General features: G+C 41.5%; 2 protein-coding genes across 2 annotated transcripts in view; both read left to right on the top strand.

The window, feature by feature from the left end:
- oga (O-GlcNAcase) overlaps positions 1-15,436 on the top strand; it is a 35,483-nt gene extending 20,047 nt beyond the window's left edge. The window contains exons 13-18 of the mRNA XM_024007309.2: positions 4,134-4,219; positions 8,116-8,220; positions 8,482-8,573; positions 8,666-8,858; positions 9,205-9,364; positions 9,718-15,436. Of these exons, the coding sequence (XP_023863077.1) occupies positions 4,134-4,219; positions 8,116-8,220; positions 8,482-8,573; positions 8,666-8,858; positions 9,205-9,364; positions 9,718-9,854 (773 nt within the window). The 3' untranslated portion in view covers positions 9,855-15,436. The remainder of the gene's footprint in view (positions 1-4,133; positions 4,220-8,115; positions 8,221-8,481; positions 8,574-8,665; positions 8,859-9,204; positions 9,365-9,717) is intronic.
- LOC111978040 (peroxisome proliferator-activated receptor gamma coactivator-related protein 1) overlaps positions 1-15,905 on the top strand; it is a 144,986-nt gene that overhangs the window by 66,356 nt on the left and 62,725 nt on the right. The gene's annotated exons all lie outside the window — the stretch shown is intronic.

Raw genomic sequence — 15,905 nt, 5'->3', positions numbered from 1 at the left:
TGAAATCAATAAAGCAGGGGGCAAATGTTTGGGCTGTAGCGCTGTTCAAACTAACACTATTCAACGGCCACACTGAAACTTGGAATAACCTATACATGGTTGGTTAGATGAGAACTTGCTTATATCTATATATTGGATGTTGATTTCGGGAGGCTACCATCATGGAAAAGGGGATAGACTTAATTTTCTGTTAATGTAAAATAATCACGACGTGGCATAGGACATCAACAGTGACAATGGTTGGCTGTTATTTAAGTGATTAGTTTGAATGTCATATCCATGTATTGGTGTGTGGCCAGCGACTTTGATAGAGACCGCCCTGAATGTTCCGTGCCGTTTCATTAACTCTGCATTCTAAGTCCTGCGCATCCCAGCATGTTACAAAATCAACGGTACAAAACCTAAGATATTGATATGCTTTAAGCAATCAATCTTATGTCATTGTGATGACTATAAACTTTTATACTAACATCACCAATCTGAGGTAAAAAAAGGATGTGTAATTCCACTTAATTTTATAGGGTGACAATGCAAGCTTGTGTAAGTTAGTAACACAAATTGTCCACGTTAGGGAAATTAGCGCAATATACAATAATTTTATGTAAAATACTAAGTCATTCAACATTTCAATTTAAGATGATAGTATATGTTGCCCACTCACGAACTATTACAACAATGGCATCTGTTTCTCACTTATTTAACCATTTAGAGAGTTTAAAAATGCTCTAGACTAGAGTCTCCATAGTGTCCGTGCAGCAGCCTGAATGTTTGACGTCCCTACTCATACACACAGACCAACTAGGTACGTATGGTATGAACACCTGGAACAATTCAGCATGACTCCTCAGAGCAGCAGAACAGTTAGTAAGTGTAGGACATGAAACGCATATACTGTAGGCATCAAAAAATAAATGTCACGTCTTTAAGCTTCATGGTGAAGTAATTAATCCAGTGAAAATGCAGCTATTCTCATGGCTAGTTTTAGATGAGCTGAAAATTGACACAAAGGTGAATATCATTGAGGTAAGCATCTTTATGAGCATTACCGATATGTTTATGACCATATTACAGTTTCTCCATTCTAAGAATTGATAGTGCGGCTGTATGATTTTTCATCTGCCATCCAGTCTTAGGTAGTTTAGTCATGCACATATTAATAATCTACACAGGTACTGTAACTAYTGCCCACTGCCCAGTCTGCTTAACAGATGGATAAAGCATATTTGACTTGGCAACGCAATATTTCACCTCTCTTGGCTTTCACCTGTGTTCAAGGTGAGTCTAGAGCACTCTTGTTGTCAGCTCTTACGGCTAGTATTAGGATAATATAGGCTTAGTTTATATATCCACCAGTGCCAGGCAGACATCTGCTACATTGCTTTTCAATCGTGGTTTTGATTCTGTTTTTATTGAACTTCTTGATTTGTTCATTTTACTTTTCGACTGACTGAATGCCGCTTGCACTGCTAGCCCCCCCGAAATAAATTGGTCCACCACAACTAAGTGAATTGCCAGTATCAGTGGTGATAGGTCCAGATATGGGGTACTGCTGCTTGCTGTGTGTCAAGTAACAGGCTTCTGCTTTCACTCCCACCACTTAGCGTGCCAACGAGCTTGGAGAGCAAGGTGACTGACTGTGGAAGGCCATTCTGGTGCAAGAACAAAGATAACAATGAATGCTCTGAGCCAATGTATTACCGGTACAAAATGTTACCGTATTGAAACTATTAATTTCATTAAATGCCCTCACTAATGCAGTAACTGCAGAGGTCTGCAAGGTCAGTGCAGAGCCTATTCTCAACACATGCTCTGTGTACCAGTGTTATTGCTGGCTCTGAGTGCGTGGCCTCTCCTGAATAGTTTCTTCTAGCTGTATCGGAGCCAATTCTCTTTGGACTTAAAAACACTCCATCTTACACACACCTCAACTACATGCAACATGTCTTGATAATGAGTCAACCAGTCAGGGATCCCAAATGCACCATTATACAGTTAGAACAACTTTTCTGTGAGAGGTCGTCTGCAGCCATAGAAAGCTGTTTTGATCAATCCTGAAGCACTAGCATGGCCTGTAGGTTACACAGTAACCATGTTTCATTCACAGGTTTCTGTCCAGAGCAGAAGACTCTAACCTATACAATAAACAGCAGGCAGCAAACCCACACTGGCAGAACCACTGCTATATCATAGCTATAATGGCATTATAAACCAGTATAACATTTTAGACTGTAGAGAACCATTTTGTAGGTCTTTGTGAATAATTTAGTGGAGGTCTGTCTTTCTAAACAGCACTGGCTGTGGGCTAGCTAAACAGAACATTAAGCAACATATAGGCTTTCCCTCATCAGGCCAATCTATTGTTGTGTAGACAACAGCTTCTCTTTTATTACTAAACCGCCCTCAAGGCCCTATCAGAGCTCTATTCTATGTATCCATCCCCTTACTGGTTTGTAGTTGTGCAACCGGCAGTCAGTCTTACCTTCTCCTCCCTGGTGTTGTTACTTGGACACATTTACTAATGACCATCTTCTACTGTTCTCTCCTTTCATCGTGTGCAGATGGACAAATCCTCGGTACCAGTTTCTACTGCTATTGGATCGCAGTGGCCGACGTATGCTCACTGCAGGCCTTGTCACCTTTGTAATTGGTTTTTGTTTTGATTGATTTTCATATCAGATTTGATTTGGGTGATGGAAGGAAAGCTGCCCTCCGGATGAAGTCACAGTCACATTTTGCGCAGCGAGCTGTAGTAGTGAGCGATAAGCGTTAACGTATTTCAATCTTTTTTTCTCTGACAGTGTTTGTTTCTCTCTAACATGTATGTTTTTACCAGTAGGCCTTTTCATAGATGTGGCTTGGACAGGCACTGGGTGCACCTACACACTGGGGTTCACACCAGGCTTTCAGATTGTTAGTCTCTCTATCATCCTCTAGTTTGGGGGTACTAACTACAGTATACACCACATTTTTCAGTCTTTAATATGCTTTGAAAGTGACTAGTCGTTCCTTCACGAAGCGACTAGCAACTTACATTGCAACATGACACGCTGAGACAAGCAGAACAAAACTGTGAAATAACAGTTTTATTAAGATAGAGATCTGTGTCTCCAGTGATTATTTGATGTCAACAAATGGCGTGTGGTGGTGCTTCACTCCCAAGCAGCTAAAAGCTAGCTGTGAGTTCCTCTCTGTGGGTGCATCTGTGTGATGAACGGAGCCAGCCTCGTCAGAGGAAGTGTTCTAGTCAGGGTGAGGTTGTTACTGTATGCTATAGCAGAAGCGTTAACTCTACTGTAATGTTCTCGTGCTGCATCTGTGTCTACACATGACAGGAGACCTCATCACCAGATGTGGCATCGTCTATCAATCTGATCTTACTCTATATAGCACTTTTTTTGTAACAAAGTGCTTCACAGGCACAACAACCAATGATGGCAATCACTCATATATTTGAAAGGTGTGACTGACAATACAATTTTCAAGGCTGCTCTCGTAAGAATGGAGCAGAGTGCCAACACCATAGTAGGTACTCCCCAGTTAAGCGAGCACTTGAGGTGCACTGAAACTGCACCCCTTTTAGTTATGTGTCTGCACGGAACTGTCCTCTATGTTGAGTTTAAAAACAAACAAAAAATTCAAAGCCTCTCGCTCTTCCTGGTTTGAGTACTGCTCCCTGGTCATGTGCTGAGGCAGGTTAGATGAGAATGTGACTTCAGATGAGGTGCTGGGATCAGTGGGGCGACGGCAGCTGAAGCTTACACAGTAGGACGAGTTCCCCCTAAACACTGATCTAAGGTCAGTTAAGCTAGTTAGAGTATGGATGACTTGGAAGTTCTCACTGCAAGTGAACCAGACTGTTTGAGTCTAATTGATTCAGGCTTTATAACCTCAATGATTCTTCCCAGTGAGACACACAAAAGTAAGCTTTAGTTGCTCGAGCCCCAAGTCCAACCAAACCCATTTCTTACACATTTTATTATTTAAAAAAGCTTTTTATTTTCTTTAGAGTTATTGGAAAATAATGATAACCTGACCCTCCTTGAACCCCCGCCCACCACCTATCTGCAAGTTCCGTTCTATCTCTGGGTCCCATGGTAATGCTGTGTCCATCCGCCGCTGTGTGCTCCTAACAGGGTGCCGTAGTCAGGCCACTGCACAGTTCCTTAGTGGAGACCAAGAGCCTTGGGCCTTTAGGGGCGGTCTAGCAGGAGAGTTTCAGGTATATACCAATGCACTGACTTCACAGATCATAAATGTGATGTAATGCTAGTAAAGAAAATAATTGTTTTGTTTTGAAGAGAAAGTGGTTGTTGCGCACAGCAGACGCGAAAGGGTTTGGTCTGTCTAAGGTGGGCTTATTACAAGGTTTAAATCTCTTTAAAAGGTGTATACCTCAGAATCATTATATAAATAAGTCCATGTCTTGGACAGAGAGTGCCTGTGAATTTCTAAAGGTATTGGTCCAACCAGCATCTGGTATGGTCTGATCAGTCTAAAAAGGGAAAGGGTGAACTTACATCTTAAACATCTAAAGCAGTCACACTGGTTTTCTAATCTCCAAAGTGTCTCAAATTCGAATTTCTTTCAGCTGACTGCCCAAAGGAGATGCTGCTTTTCCTTGGGGTACGCGTTCTGCCACCTCTCCCCTGAACGTGTGGCATGGCTAGAGTTGGATTTCCATGACATCTCATTTCTTTGCAGGAAAAGCTCAGTGCAAAAATCCCCCCTTTGCACACGGAAGCGTATGCATCGCAGCGCCAGCGAGAATGCAAGCGAGTCCGCACGCACAAAGAACTCCATGAGCAAACACGATACTCCTAGACTAGAATATACTGTTGGATGATACGCCTAGACTGTTGGAAACAGTTTTTTTTCCAACTCTGTAGTAGATGATCTTTAAAAGACTTGGTGGTTAGTCTTTAGCTGTATCTAATGTTTAATATACAATACCAGTCAAAAGTTTGGACACACCTACTCATTCCATTTTTTTTCTTTTCTATTTTCGACATTGTAGAGTAATAGTGAAGACATCAGCACAATGAAATAACACATGGAATCATGTAGTAACCAAAAAAAGTGTTATAGAAATCTAAATATATTTGAGATTCTTCAAAGTAGCCACCCTTTGCCTTGATGACAGCTTTGCACACTCTTGGCATTCTCTCAACCAGCTTCATGAGGTAGTCACCTGGAATGCATTTCAATTAACAGGTGTGGCTTGTTAAAAGTTAATTTGTGGAATTTCTTTCTTAATGCGTTTGAACCAATAAGTTGTGTTGTGACAAGGTAGGAGTGGTATACAGAAGATAGCCCTGTTTGGTAAGAGACCAAGTCCATATTATGGCAAGAAAAAATCTAATAAGCAAAGAGAAACCACAGTCCCTCGTTACTTTAAGACATGAAGGTCAGTCAATCTGGAAAATGTCAAGAACTTTTAAAGTTTCTTCAAGTACAGTCGCAAAAAACATCAAGTACTATGATGAAACTGACTCTCGTGAGGACCGCCACAGGAAAGGAAGACCCAGAGTTACCTCTGCTGCAGAGGATAAATTCATTAGAATAACTGCACCTCAGATTGCAGCTCAAATACAGTTGAAGTTGGAAGTTTACATACACCTTAGCCAAATACATTTAAACTCAATTTTCACAATTCCTGACATTTAATCCTAGTAAAATCCCCTGTCTTAGCTCGGTTAGGATCACAACTTTGTTTTAAGAATGTGAAATTTCAGAATAATAGTAGAGTGATTTATTTCAGCTTTTATTTATTTCATCACATTCCCAGTGGATCAGAAGTTTACATACACTCAATTCAATTTTGGTAGCATTGCCTTTAAATTGTTTAACTTGGGTCAAACGTTTCGGATAGCCTTCCACAAGCTTCCCACAATAAATTGGGTGAATTTTGGCCCATTCCTCCTGAAAGAGATGGTGTAACTGAGTCAGGTTTGTAGGCCTCCTTGCTCGCACACGCTTTTTCAGTTCTGCCCACAAATTTTCTATAGGATTTAGGTCCGGGCTTTGTGATCGCCACTCTAATACCTTGACTTTACCTTGACGTTGTCCTTAAGCCATTTTGCCACAACTTTGGAAGTATGCTTGGGGTCATTGTCCATTTGGAAGACCCATTTGCGGCCAAGCTTTAATTTCCTGACTGATGTCTTGAGATGTTGCTTCAATATATCCACATAATTTTCCTACCTCATGTTGCCATCTATTTTGTGAAGTGCACCAGTCCCTCCTGCAGCAAAGCACCCCCACAACATGATGCTGCCACCCCCATGCTTCACGGTTGGGATGGTGTTCTTCGGCTTGCAAGCDTCCCCCTTTTTCCTCCAAACATAACGATGGTCATATGGCAAAACAGTTATATTTTTGTTTCATCAGACCAGAGGACATTTCTCCAAAAAGTATGATTTTTGTCCCCATGTGCAGTTGCAAACTGTAGGCTGGCTTTTTTATGGCGGTTTTGGAGCAGTGGCTTCTTCCTTGCTGAGCGGCCTTTCAGGTTATGTCGATATAGGACTCGTTTTACTGGGATATAGATACTTTTGTACCCGTTTCCTCCAGCATCTTCACAAGGTCCTTTGCTGTTGTTCTGGGATTGATTTGCACTTTTCGCACCAAAGTACGTTCATCTCTAGGAGACAGAACACGTCTCCTTCCTGAGCGGTATGACGGCTGAGTGGTCCCATGGTGTTTATACTTGCGTACTACTGTTTGTACAGATGAACGTGGTACCTTCAGGCATTTGGAAATTGCTCCCAAGGATGAACCAGACTTGTGGAGGTCTACAATTTTTTTTTCTGAGCTCTTGGCTGATTTCTTTTTATTTTCTCGTGATGTCAAGCAAAGAGGCACTGAGTTTGAAGGTAGGCCTTGAAATGCATCCACAGGTACACCTCCAATTGACTCAAATGATGTCAATTAGCCTGTCAGAAGCTTCTAAAGCCTTGACATCATTTTCTGGAATTTTCCAAGCTGTTTAAAGGCACAGTCAACTTAGTGTATGTAAATGTGTTACCCACTGGAATTGCGATACAGTGAACTATAAGTGAAATAATCTGTCTGTAAACAATTGTTTTAAAAATAAATTGTGTCATGCACAAAGTAGATGTCCTAACCGACTTGCCAAAACTATAGTTTGTTAACAAGAAATTTGTAGAGTGGTTGAAAAATGAATTTTAATGACTCCAACCTAAGTGTATGTTAAATTCGACTTCAACTGTAAATGCTTCACAGAGTTCAAGTAAGAGACACATCTCAACATCAACTATTCAGAGGGGACTGCGTGAATCCGGCCTTCATAGTCGAATTGCTGCAAAGAAACCACTGCTAAAGGACACCAATAAGAAGAGACTTGCTTGGGGCAAGATACACAAGCAATGGACATTAGAGCGGTGGAAATCTGTCCTTTGGTCTGATGAGTCCAAATTAGAATTATTTTTGTTCCAACCACCGTGTCTTTGTGAGACGCTGAGTAAGTGAACAGATGATCTCCGCATGTGTGGTTTCCACCATGAAGCATGGAGGCGGTGGTGTTGGAGTAATTTGCTACAATGTAGAAAAAAGTACAAATAAAGATAAACCCTTGAATGAACTTTTGACTGGTCCTGTATGTTAGACTTGTGTAGTTTTGCTCCTGGAGTTTTGTGACTGTGTCAGCGCCAGCATCATGACTTCTCTCTACAGGAGGGCCCTGCCCAGCGCAGCGACTCGAAGTGATGCCTTAGACCAGACACGGGGAATGGAGCAGCAGTATCTCCTTTAGCCAGCAGCACCTTTCTCAGACCAAGCCTTTACTCCTCCAATATACACCTGTAACTCATATTCCTCTGTCTTTTAAAAGAAAACATTCTTTGTGCTATACTCTCATAAAAACAGATGTGATGATTTGCTACTGCTGTTCACTGTCTAGCCAAAAGTGCCACAGAAGCCATTTTTAGTAATGTTACTTCCATGTCTTGGACCATTGGCTGGTTTAACCTTACTTTGACACCCAGCTGTTGTTGGTGCCAGTGTCTTAGCAGTAGCAAAGGAGCTCTGAGACATTGAATGCAGAGACCGTGCCTGATGTCAGTTATACTGAACCTTTCTGTTTTGATCCCTCGACAGAGATTGTTGCCAATCGACGGGGCAAACGATCTTTTCTTCCAGCCTCCTCCCGCACTGCCAACATCCAAAATCTATTCCATCAGGCCCTACTATGCTAAAGATGAGGTAAGGAGAGTTTTTATGGCACCTTTGCCCTACATCAGTAGGTGTGTCTGTGTGTGGGTGTTATTTCCCTGTATGCAGTCAGTGATTAGCTGAACAGACTGGGTGTAACTACATGCTATTGGTATCTGAGCTGTCCTCACTTAAACACTGCTTTGAGGTTCATCGGTAGGCCTGTTTACCCATTCTGCACTGTCAGCGGGTCTCCTCCATTCCTGTGTGTGTGCGTCATGCGAGTCCTTTCTAACTGCTCGTGTGTTCCAGCATGCGGTTTATAAGATCTGCAGAGAGATGTACTCCGAAGGAGTGGAGGAACTGCCCTTCTCTGGAGAGGAGCCAGACCTCATAGGCGACAGGTAAGAACTTTTTTTTTTCGTTGTCATCTAACATTTATTTTGAAAACGATGAAAGTGGAGACAATTCACCCTAATGTGAATTGTTTCTCCAGGTTAGTAGGAGGGTTCCTGAACCTGAGTCCAGACTATGGGTTTGTCCTGGAGGACGAGGAGGGGATATGTGGTTACGCTCTGGGCACTGTGGACGTCAAGCCCTTTGTCAAGAAGTGTAAAATGAGCTGGATCCCCTCCATGCAGGAGAAATACAACAAGCCCAACTGCCAGAAGGACCTCTCTGAGGCTGAGGTAGGAGACTGGGTTGACGGAGTCTCTTTCGCTTGACTGTTTTTATTCTAGTTCTGTGATACTTTTTTATATATATATTTTAGTTGTGCCATGAACATGATATCTGGTTGTCTTACCTACTTTGGTCGAATGCACAAATACCCCTTTCACACTACTGAACTGGGCTGGCCTGGTTACGCATCCACCATAGTTTCTGGTAAGGACGATGTCAAAGGAAAATAACCGAGACCGCTCAGTACAGTTCAGGTGGGCATGGTAGTGTGACGGGTATTATTGTACATTGCTCTGGATGAGAGTGTCTGTTAAATTACTAAAATGGCAAACAATCTCTCTCCGTCTCCCGTAGAAGATGATGTTGAGTTTCCATGAGGAGGAGGAGGGCCTCCCAGAATCGTTCCTCTCCAACTTCCCGTCCCTCATCAAAGTGGACATCCATGCCAAGGTCACCGACCCCAGCGTGGCCAAGAGCATGATGGGATGCCTGCTCTCTTCCCTAAAGGCCAATGGTAGGCGGAGTTGACAGAACCTGTCTTAATCAATCAAGCACATTAGCAAACGTCTATGATCCATTATCGAAAACTTCAGTCGTCCACATCGCAATTATAATGTATAAGGATGCTTGTCATGAGCATGTATGACCCCCTTATGTTGTATCGTCATCTCATAATGGTCCTAGCTAAATACCAGCCATTTTGAGTCTGTTGAAAATGTCCTACGTAGAGAGACGTAACATTATTAGCCTTATAATAGTATATAAAGGCTCATACATGCTTATAACAAATTCTAACACATATCTGCAGGTTTTAAGTAGTGTTGCCATAACTGTTATGTTGCTAAGCTGTTTACTCTTTCCCCCCAGGTTCCATTGGTGCGTTCTGTGAGGTGCGTCAGGCAGACAAGAGGATGATGGACTTCTACAGTAAGCTTGGCTGCTTCGAGGTTGCCAAGATGGAGGGCTTCCCCAAAGACATAATCATCATGGGCCGCAGCCTTTGAGAACAACTACAACATCATCAACACGGGACGCAGCTTCTGAGACAGTTTAGCCTTGCTAACCAAGCAACCATGGAGCTGTATAGAAAGCTTAAGTCAGCCAGGCTAAGGATCACTGTCTGTTACCTTTACAAAACAACCAATACTTGATGATTTTATACTTCAACCACCTGGACTAGACAAGGCTAGAGGCAGCCTGTTTTTAGACAGTGTTCAGAAATATCGCATCTTGTACAGATTCACTGTGCTGCCGCTAAAGGCCAAGAGCTCTGCCGGATTGAAACAGAATCCGAAACTGTTAAGAGCCACAGAGGTTATCTGTAAAGCCCTGTGTGTGTTGATTTGAGCCAAGATGGCGGACGGTTTCCCTCTGTCTTTGGTCTCCAGAATGGAGGTGATGACTGTTCCCCGTGCGGCTGCAGGAAGTAGGAGCTGGTCAGGTGCCATCCACTCCCATTAGCCTTTCAGACCATTCGACTTGACTGTCAGTAGCCGCGAGTGGGGGTCTGTCTGTGTCTCACACAGACACAGTCAGGGGGTCTATTGAGATATTACTCCATCTGAAATTGCTCCCCGTGTAACACATTACTTTTGTCTGGTTAAAGGTAGTGCAGTGTATAGAGAATAGGGAGTTATTTGAGACTTGGTAGTAGATCATGACACTACACCCTAGTATAGGCCTAGCTGACTGGGTGCTGGTTGGGGAAAAGGGGCCTTTAAAGTATATTACAGTTTTCCCCTGCACCACCTCTTCAAACAGGTGGTCCTCCTAGCTAACAGAGTGGAGAGTGGTTTATGATTCCACCTATACTGTTTTCTAGTGCATCCATTTCACTCTTGAGTTTGAAAAATTGTATCTTTCTGGTGTGTTACAGATTCCTCAATAGTTTACCTAACCAAGACATGCAGATGAAATCATATGTTTGAGTGTTCGAGGAAACTTCTGAACTTAAGTAACGAGTTGTTTTCTTGAAACCCACCTGAGTAGAAATGGATAACCTTGAAGAGAGAGAAAGGAATATGTGGAAGTTGTCACTTATGTTATGTTTTGTTTATTCCCTTAACCCTTTGATTTTGGCCATGTTTTTTACTAGGGATGTAACGATTTACCAATACGCATCGGTCCCCGATTTTAAAATGTTTTAAGATATAAGTGTACCGGTCCACGGACCCCAAACCGATCCAAATGTAGCATGCATCGGTCAGAAAACGATTTAAACGTTACAAATTGCCGGTTCACCAAAATGTTTTGCTCATATTACATTCTTTCTACCTTCTGAAAATACTTCTCAACTTTTGTGACAACTGATGCGTCGTCTTTCCTTCAGTGTCGAACTGCATGTAACTGTGTTGACAGTCATTGATCTACAAGTCATTTTGCATGCCGAACAACCCCAGGCAATATCAGTAGCCTAGTCAAACTGATACCCTTTAGACAGACTTTACGGTATGTTGCCTGTAAAAAAATTAAAAAAAATAAAAAAAAAGGCAATGTTTTTAGGGCCCAATTCATAGTCACATTTTTACCACATTCTTGCCAGGATAAGCCTTTTTTTATATCTCCCGTGCACATGCCGGCAAGTGTGGGAGTAGACGTGGGGCCAATGTGGGTGGACATCCTATTTTTTTTTATTTTTTTTATTTCACCTTTATTTAACCAGGTAGGCTAGTTGAGAACAAGTTCTCATTTGCAACTGCGACCTGGCCAAGATAAAGCATAGCAGTGTGAACAGACAACACAGAGTTACACATGGAGTAAACATGGAGTAAATTTTAATAAATCCATTGAATATACGCCATCACAAATAAATCCATTATTAATTAGTTTTAGGCTGGACCTAAGAAACAAAACCCATTTTTTCCCCAAAAATAATAGAATGCCATGTTTTGAGTTTAATTATGTTACTGGTCTGTGCGGCCTATATGGCTGTGGCATGCACGTGAAATCAATATTTATTTTGTTAATTAAACAGACGAAACATACTTGGGCTACATTATTGCATGCTAAATGTTTCTGATCAGTGATGGATGAGCAAACCGATCGATGAGCTATACCACCTCCACTTATTTTCCCAGCCAGAGAATTAACCAAATATACAGACGAGATTCAGTGAAACAAAATCACATTGATTGATTAAGACGAGTCACAGGCTTTTGGTCGGGAGTAGGCCTAGGCTACTAGCAAAATAATTCACTTGTTAAGCTACATAACATGCTGGCAAAATGTTCTGATCGGTGCTAATAAATGACCCAACCAGACAAGATGATCATGAGCAGCACTCACCTCAACTTAGCTAACATTACCACAGCCTAATTGTAGTTAACCAATATCCAGAGGTTCGGTGAAAATAAAAATCTGACATTGATTTATCAAGACCCCATGCTTGTCTCAAAGCAGTGCGAAACGGTGTTGAAATAGTTGACCACACGCATGTAGGCTGCTGCGTCAATGAAATGTATTATAACAGTTGGATGACGGAGTTTCAGTAAGCAACAATTTGATGCCTTCAATTGGATTAGCCTACTTTATTCCAATATTTTTGTCATTCGGTGATGTCTATTCCAACGATAATTCTTTATGGATCCATCCAGTTATAGTTAAGGAAACTGTGTATATGGTGGGCTATGCGAAGATGGGTGAAGTGACATGTCTCGCAAAGTTTAGAACTGCCAGGATGATAGTAGTAACTGGTGGTGCCTAGCAACCATCAAGAACTTAAGAGCGTGCCAATGCCGCCTCAGCATTACGGCTACATTTCATACTAAGCCGTAGGCAGAACTGTACCGCAACCAAGTCGCCAGCAATACCTTTCATATATAAAGAGAAGTCGGCAAAAAGTTATCGGGATGCTAAATGAAAAAGCGGAAAAACATCTTGGTTTGGAAGGTGTATGAGAAGGGTGCAATTGCGGCCCGCAATTCGTGGCGTTCCTGTATGTTGGTATTCCTGCATCTGCATATTCAGGATAAGAATGCCCACATTCAGGAATGCCCCAAATTGCAGGCTGCATTCACACACTGTTGGTCAAACTGCGCACAGTGCCCAGTTTTGCACAAGGTAGGCGACCTGTTCCTGCTCTTGCACATCTGTGTGGCACCTTCAGCATGCAAATGCTAAAATGGCTTGCATGATATTAGGCTTTATTAGTTGAGTGACAACCTATGTAATTTGCTACGTTATTGCTATCTATGTGCTGTTGAAAATTGTGTTTTACCGGAATAAAAGTAAGCTACCAGAGACAACTCATCTGGCTATACCTGCTGAACAGGGCTTACACTAGATTTTGTTTTGATTATTCAGGTTCACCATCAGCAATAGTTTTGATAGTTTTACTTTAAACGATCAGTGTAGATGGTCATTTTTAGATATACAGGGTAAATTTGATAATTTCATGACAAGGACACCAATCACTTTTGCGAGGCATGGTCGATGCAAGAGGATATCACTCCAAATGGTCAAAACCATTTGATTTTGAAAGAAAGTTGTGCTATATATTCATTGCCTATGTCATAGCTAATTTGTGAACAATAAATATTGATACATTGCTAGCTCTAACACTTAATCTGCTAAATTTCTCAATTTTGATTTCAGAAACAGTGGGGGGACAAAAAACATGGTAGTGGGGTGGTAGATGCCTAGTCTCCTTTATGGCTCATCTCAGGTGCCTGCATAGTACATACACCGCATAGAAATACATAATTTACACAAACACACACACACAGAGGCCCAGCTCATTAGCTCCATCAACAGCAGATTTTAATTTAGAATGGAAAATGAATGTGTTTATGTAACAAATGTTAGTGCATCTCCTCGACCGAATCGCATCGATTCGTTCTCTAATCAAACCTAATGGCACAGAATTGTTTCAAACTAAAACGTATCGTTCCTGTATCGTATCTAGATACGTATAGAATCGTCTTAAAAAGGAAAGATGCACATCCCTATTTTTTACAGTATGTTTATATATTGCTTTTGTATTGCCTTTTGGTTCATTGCCTTTCTATATGATTTTTCTACCTGTGGATATCTCCAAGGGGCCTATTGCCCTGTACTGTAGCTCACAGGTGATTATCACGCACTCTTATCTACTGTCAATCCACCTGACATATACATAAGGGGACTTGAGAATGGGTGGGTTCATTTTAGCTATCTTGGTGCCCAGGGTGGGCTGAGTTTTGACATTTAATTACCATGGAATAATCTACCTTCCGGTACCCCAGGCGAGCTAAAAATGAACGCACCTTGCCTCAAGGGTGGGTCATCTGCTCTGAAAGGTCTCTAGATTCAGTCACAAATCCAGTGCTCTGGCTCTTAAGCCAAGAGAGATGAGCCAAATCTTAATGTTAGAAAATGTGAAAATAGGACGAAACAGTTTGCAGATGCTTTAGCACTCCCACTATAATACAGCTGCTCTATTTCTCAACTTCCCATGATGTGCTGAGGAATGCTAACCACTAACCAGAATCTTATCCAGGACATCATGTTCAGTTAGAAATATACTGTGTAGAACAGACGCGATTCCATGCAAAGCAGAATGAGGAACCATGTCGGCTCTGTACGCCACATTTCTATCTGCAACGTCCTACAACATTGCACTCACTTGAATACCATTGCTGCCCTTCTTAGGGTTGTTAAGCTAGAGTGACATTGACTGACTACCTTCACTGGCCCTGGCTGTGTCAAGAGAAATGGAGGGAGTGATATACTATACCTAGGCCTTTTGTATCTACATATGTGTTAAATGTTTTATACTCAAAGTGTTTCTCATTTTGCTGTTTTTGTTTATGTAAAGCGAGTAAAAAGCACTTTGATCCTAACATGAAGCCTTCTCTTTGTAACAGGAGGATCAGCCGTAGCTCATGTTGCTTTGTCCTAGCTGCCTGCCAATGTGATGTTTTGATACTGCTACATACAGTACATCTGTGCTGTGCATGATGCTTATTAGATTTGTTTGGTTTAGCAAACATCAGAAGAAAAAAATCACATCCATATTACAGTCTAGTTCACCGGGGGGAGTTGATAGCTTGATGACCTTCCTCAACCTATGACGTCACCGCAGACAATAGACAAGTCAATTAAAACCTGTAAAGGAATAGMGGGGAAATAAGACAAGTATTTGGTTAGCTCAGTTTTGTTTTCTGATTTTTGTCATTTCTCAATGAGCACAAGCCTGAATCAGTTGAAACATTTTAAACAGTAGTTAGATTGAAGTATTTGTCTTCTCTATTCAACACGTCACCCTCCGTACTATGTTATTCTGTGGTGGTCAAGTAAATTTCCCAGAGAGAATAAAACATGTATCCTTCCAGTTCTCCACTGATATTGAAGGATTCACTTTTCCATAACGTCAGACATTTTGTCATTGCTTGTGCTATTGTGACGACTGCTTTTTTTTCTGCCTCCTGATTTTGAAAGTATAGCTGCAGTTGAAAGGGATTATTGTAGGCCTGCATTTGATGATACATACATAGGGACATAGGTTTTTTTGAGMGGGACGTTTACTGATAATGTAACTCATTTCTGTAAAATGTGTATGTAAAAGGAAAATGATGGTTTATAATATTAATAAACAATGTAAAAAGTGTTTTGAGTAGTGTATTATTGTATGAACTCGTGAAAAATTTGTTATGATTACTGATATGACTGGGTGTTGAGTTATGTAAACAGCTGTAACTATTTAACAGGTATTGTGTAGACTACTGTATTTAGTATTTATTAGGATCCCCATTAGTTATAGCCTAAGCAGCCGACAGTGCATGTGCACTATATCTGCACTAGGCTGGATGTGCCCAGTAATATACTCGTGTACCCCATGGACCGGCTCAAACAGAAAGCATCCTCCATTCAGGCTGCAAATTTCCCTCAACTAGTTTTAATTTCGAGAAGGTGGAAACATGGGTAGGCCTACTTTCTTTATGCACCACCATTTTTGAATGTTCTGACAATGCAGAATGTTGCACACATTTGGCTGAATGCGGTGTGCTACATCCTAAATTGTAAAAAAATACAAAAATGGTGTTTCATAAAGAAAGTACGCATATTTTCCTCGTTTT

Source organism: Salvelinus sp. IW2-2015, linkage group LG18, assembly GCF_002910315.2.
Source record: "Salvelinus sp. IW2-2015 linkage group LG18, ASM291031v2, whole genome shotgun sequence".
NCBI classification, from domain to species: Eukaryota; Metazoa; Chordata; class Actinopteri; order Salmoniformes; family Salmonidae; genus Salvelinus; species Salvelinus sp. IW2-2015.
The sequence above is the reverse complement of the archived record's forward strand: the minus strand, read 5'-3'. Positions and strand labels throughout refer to the sequence as shown.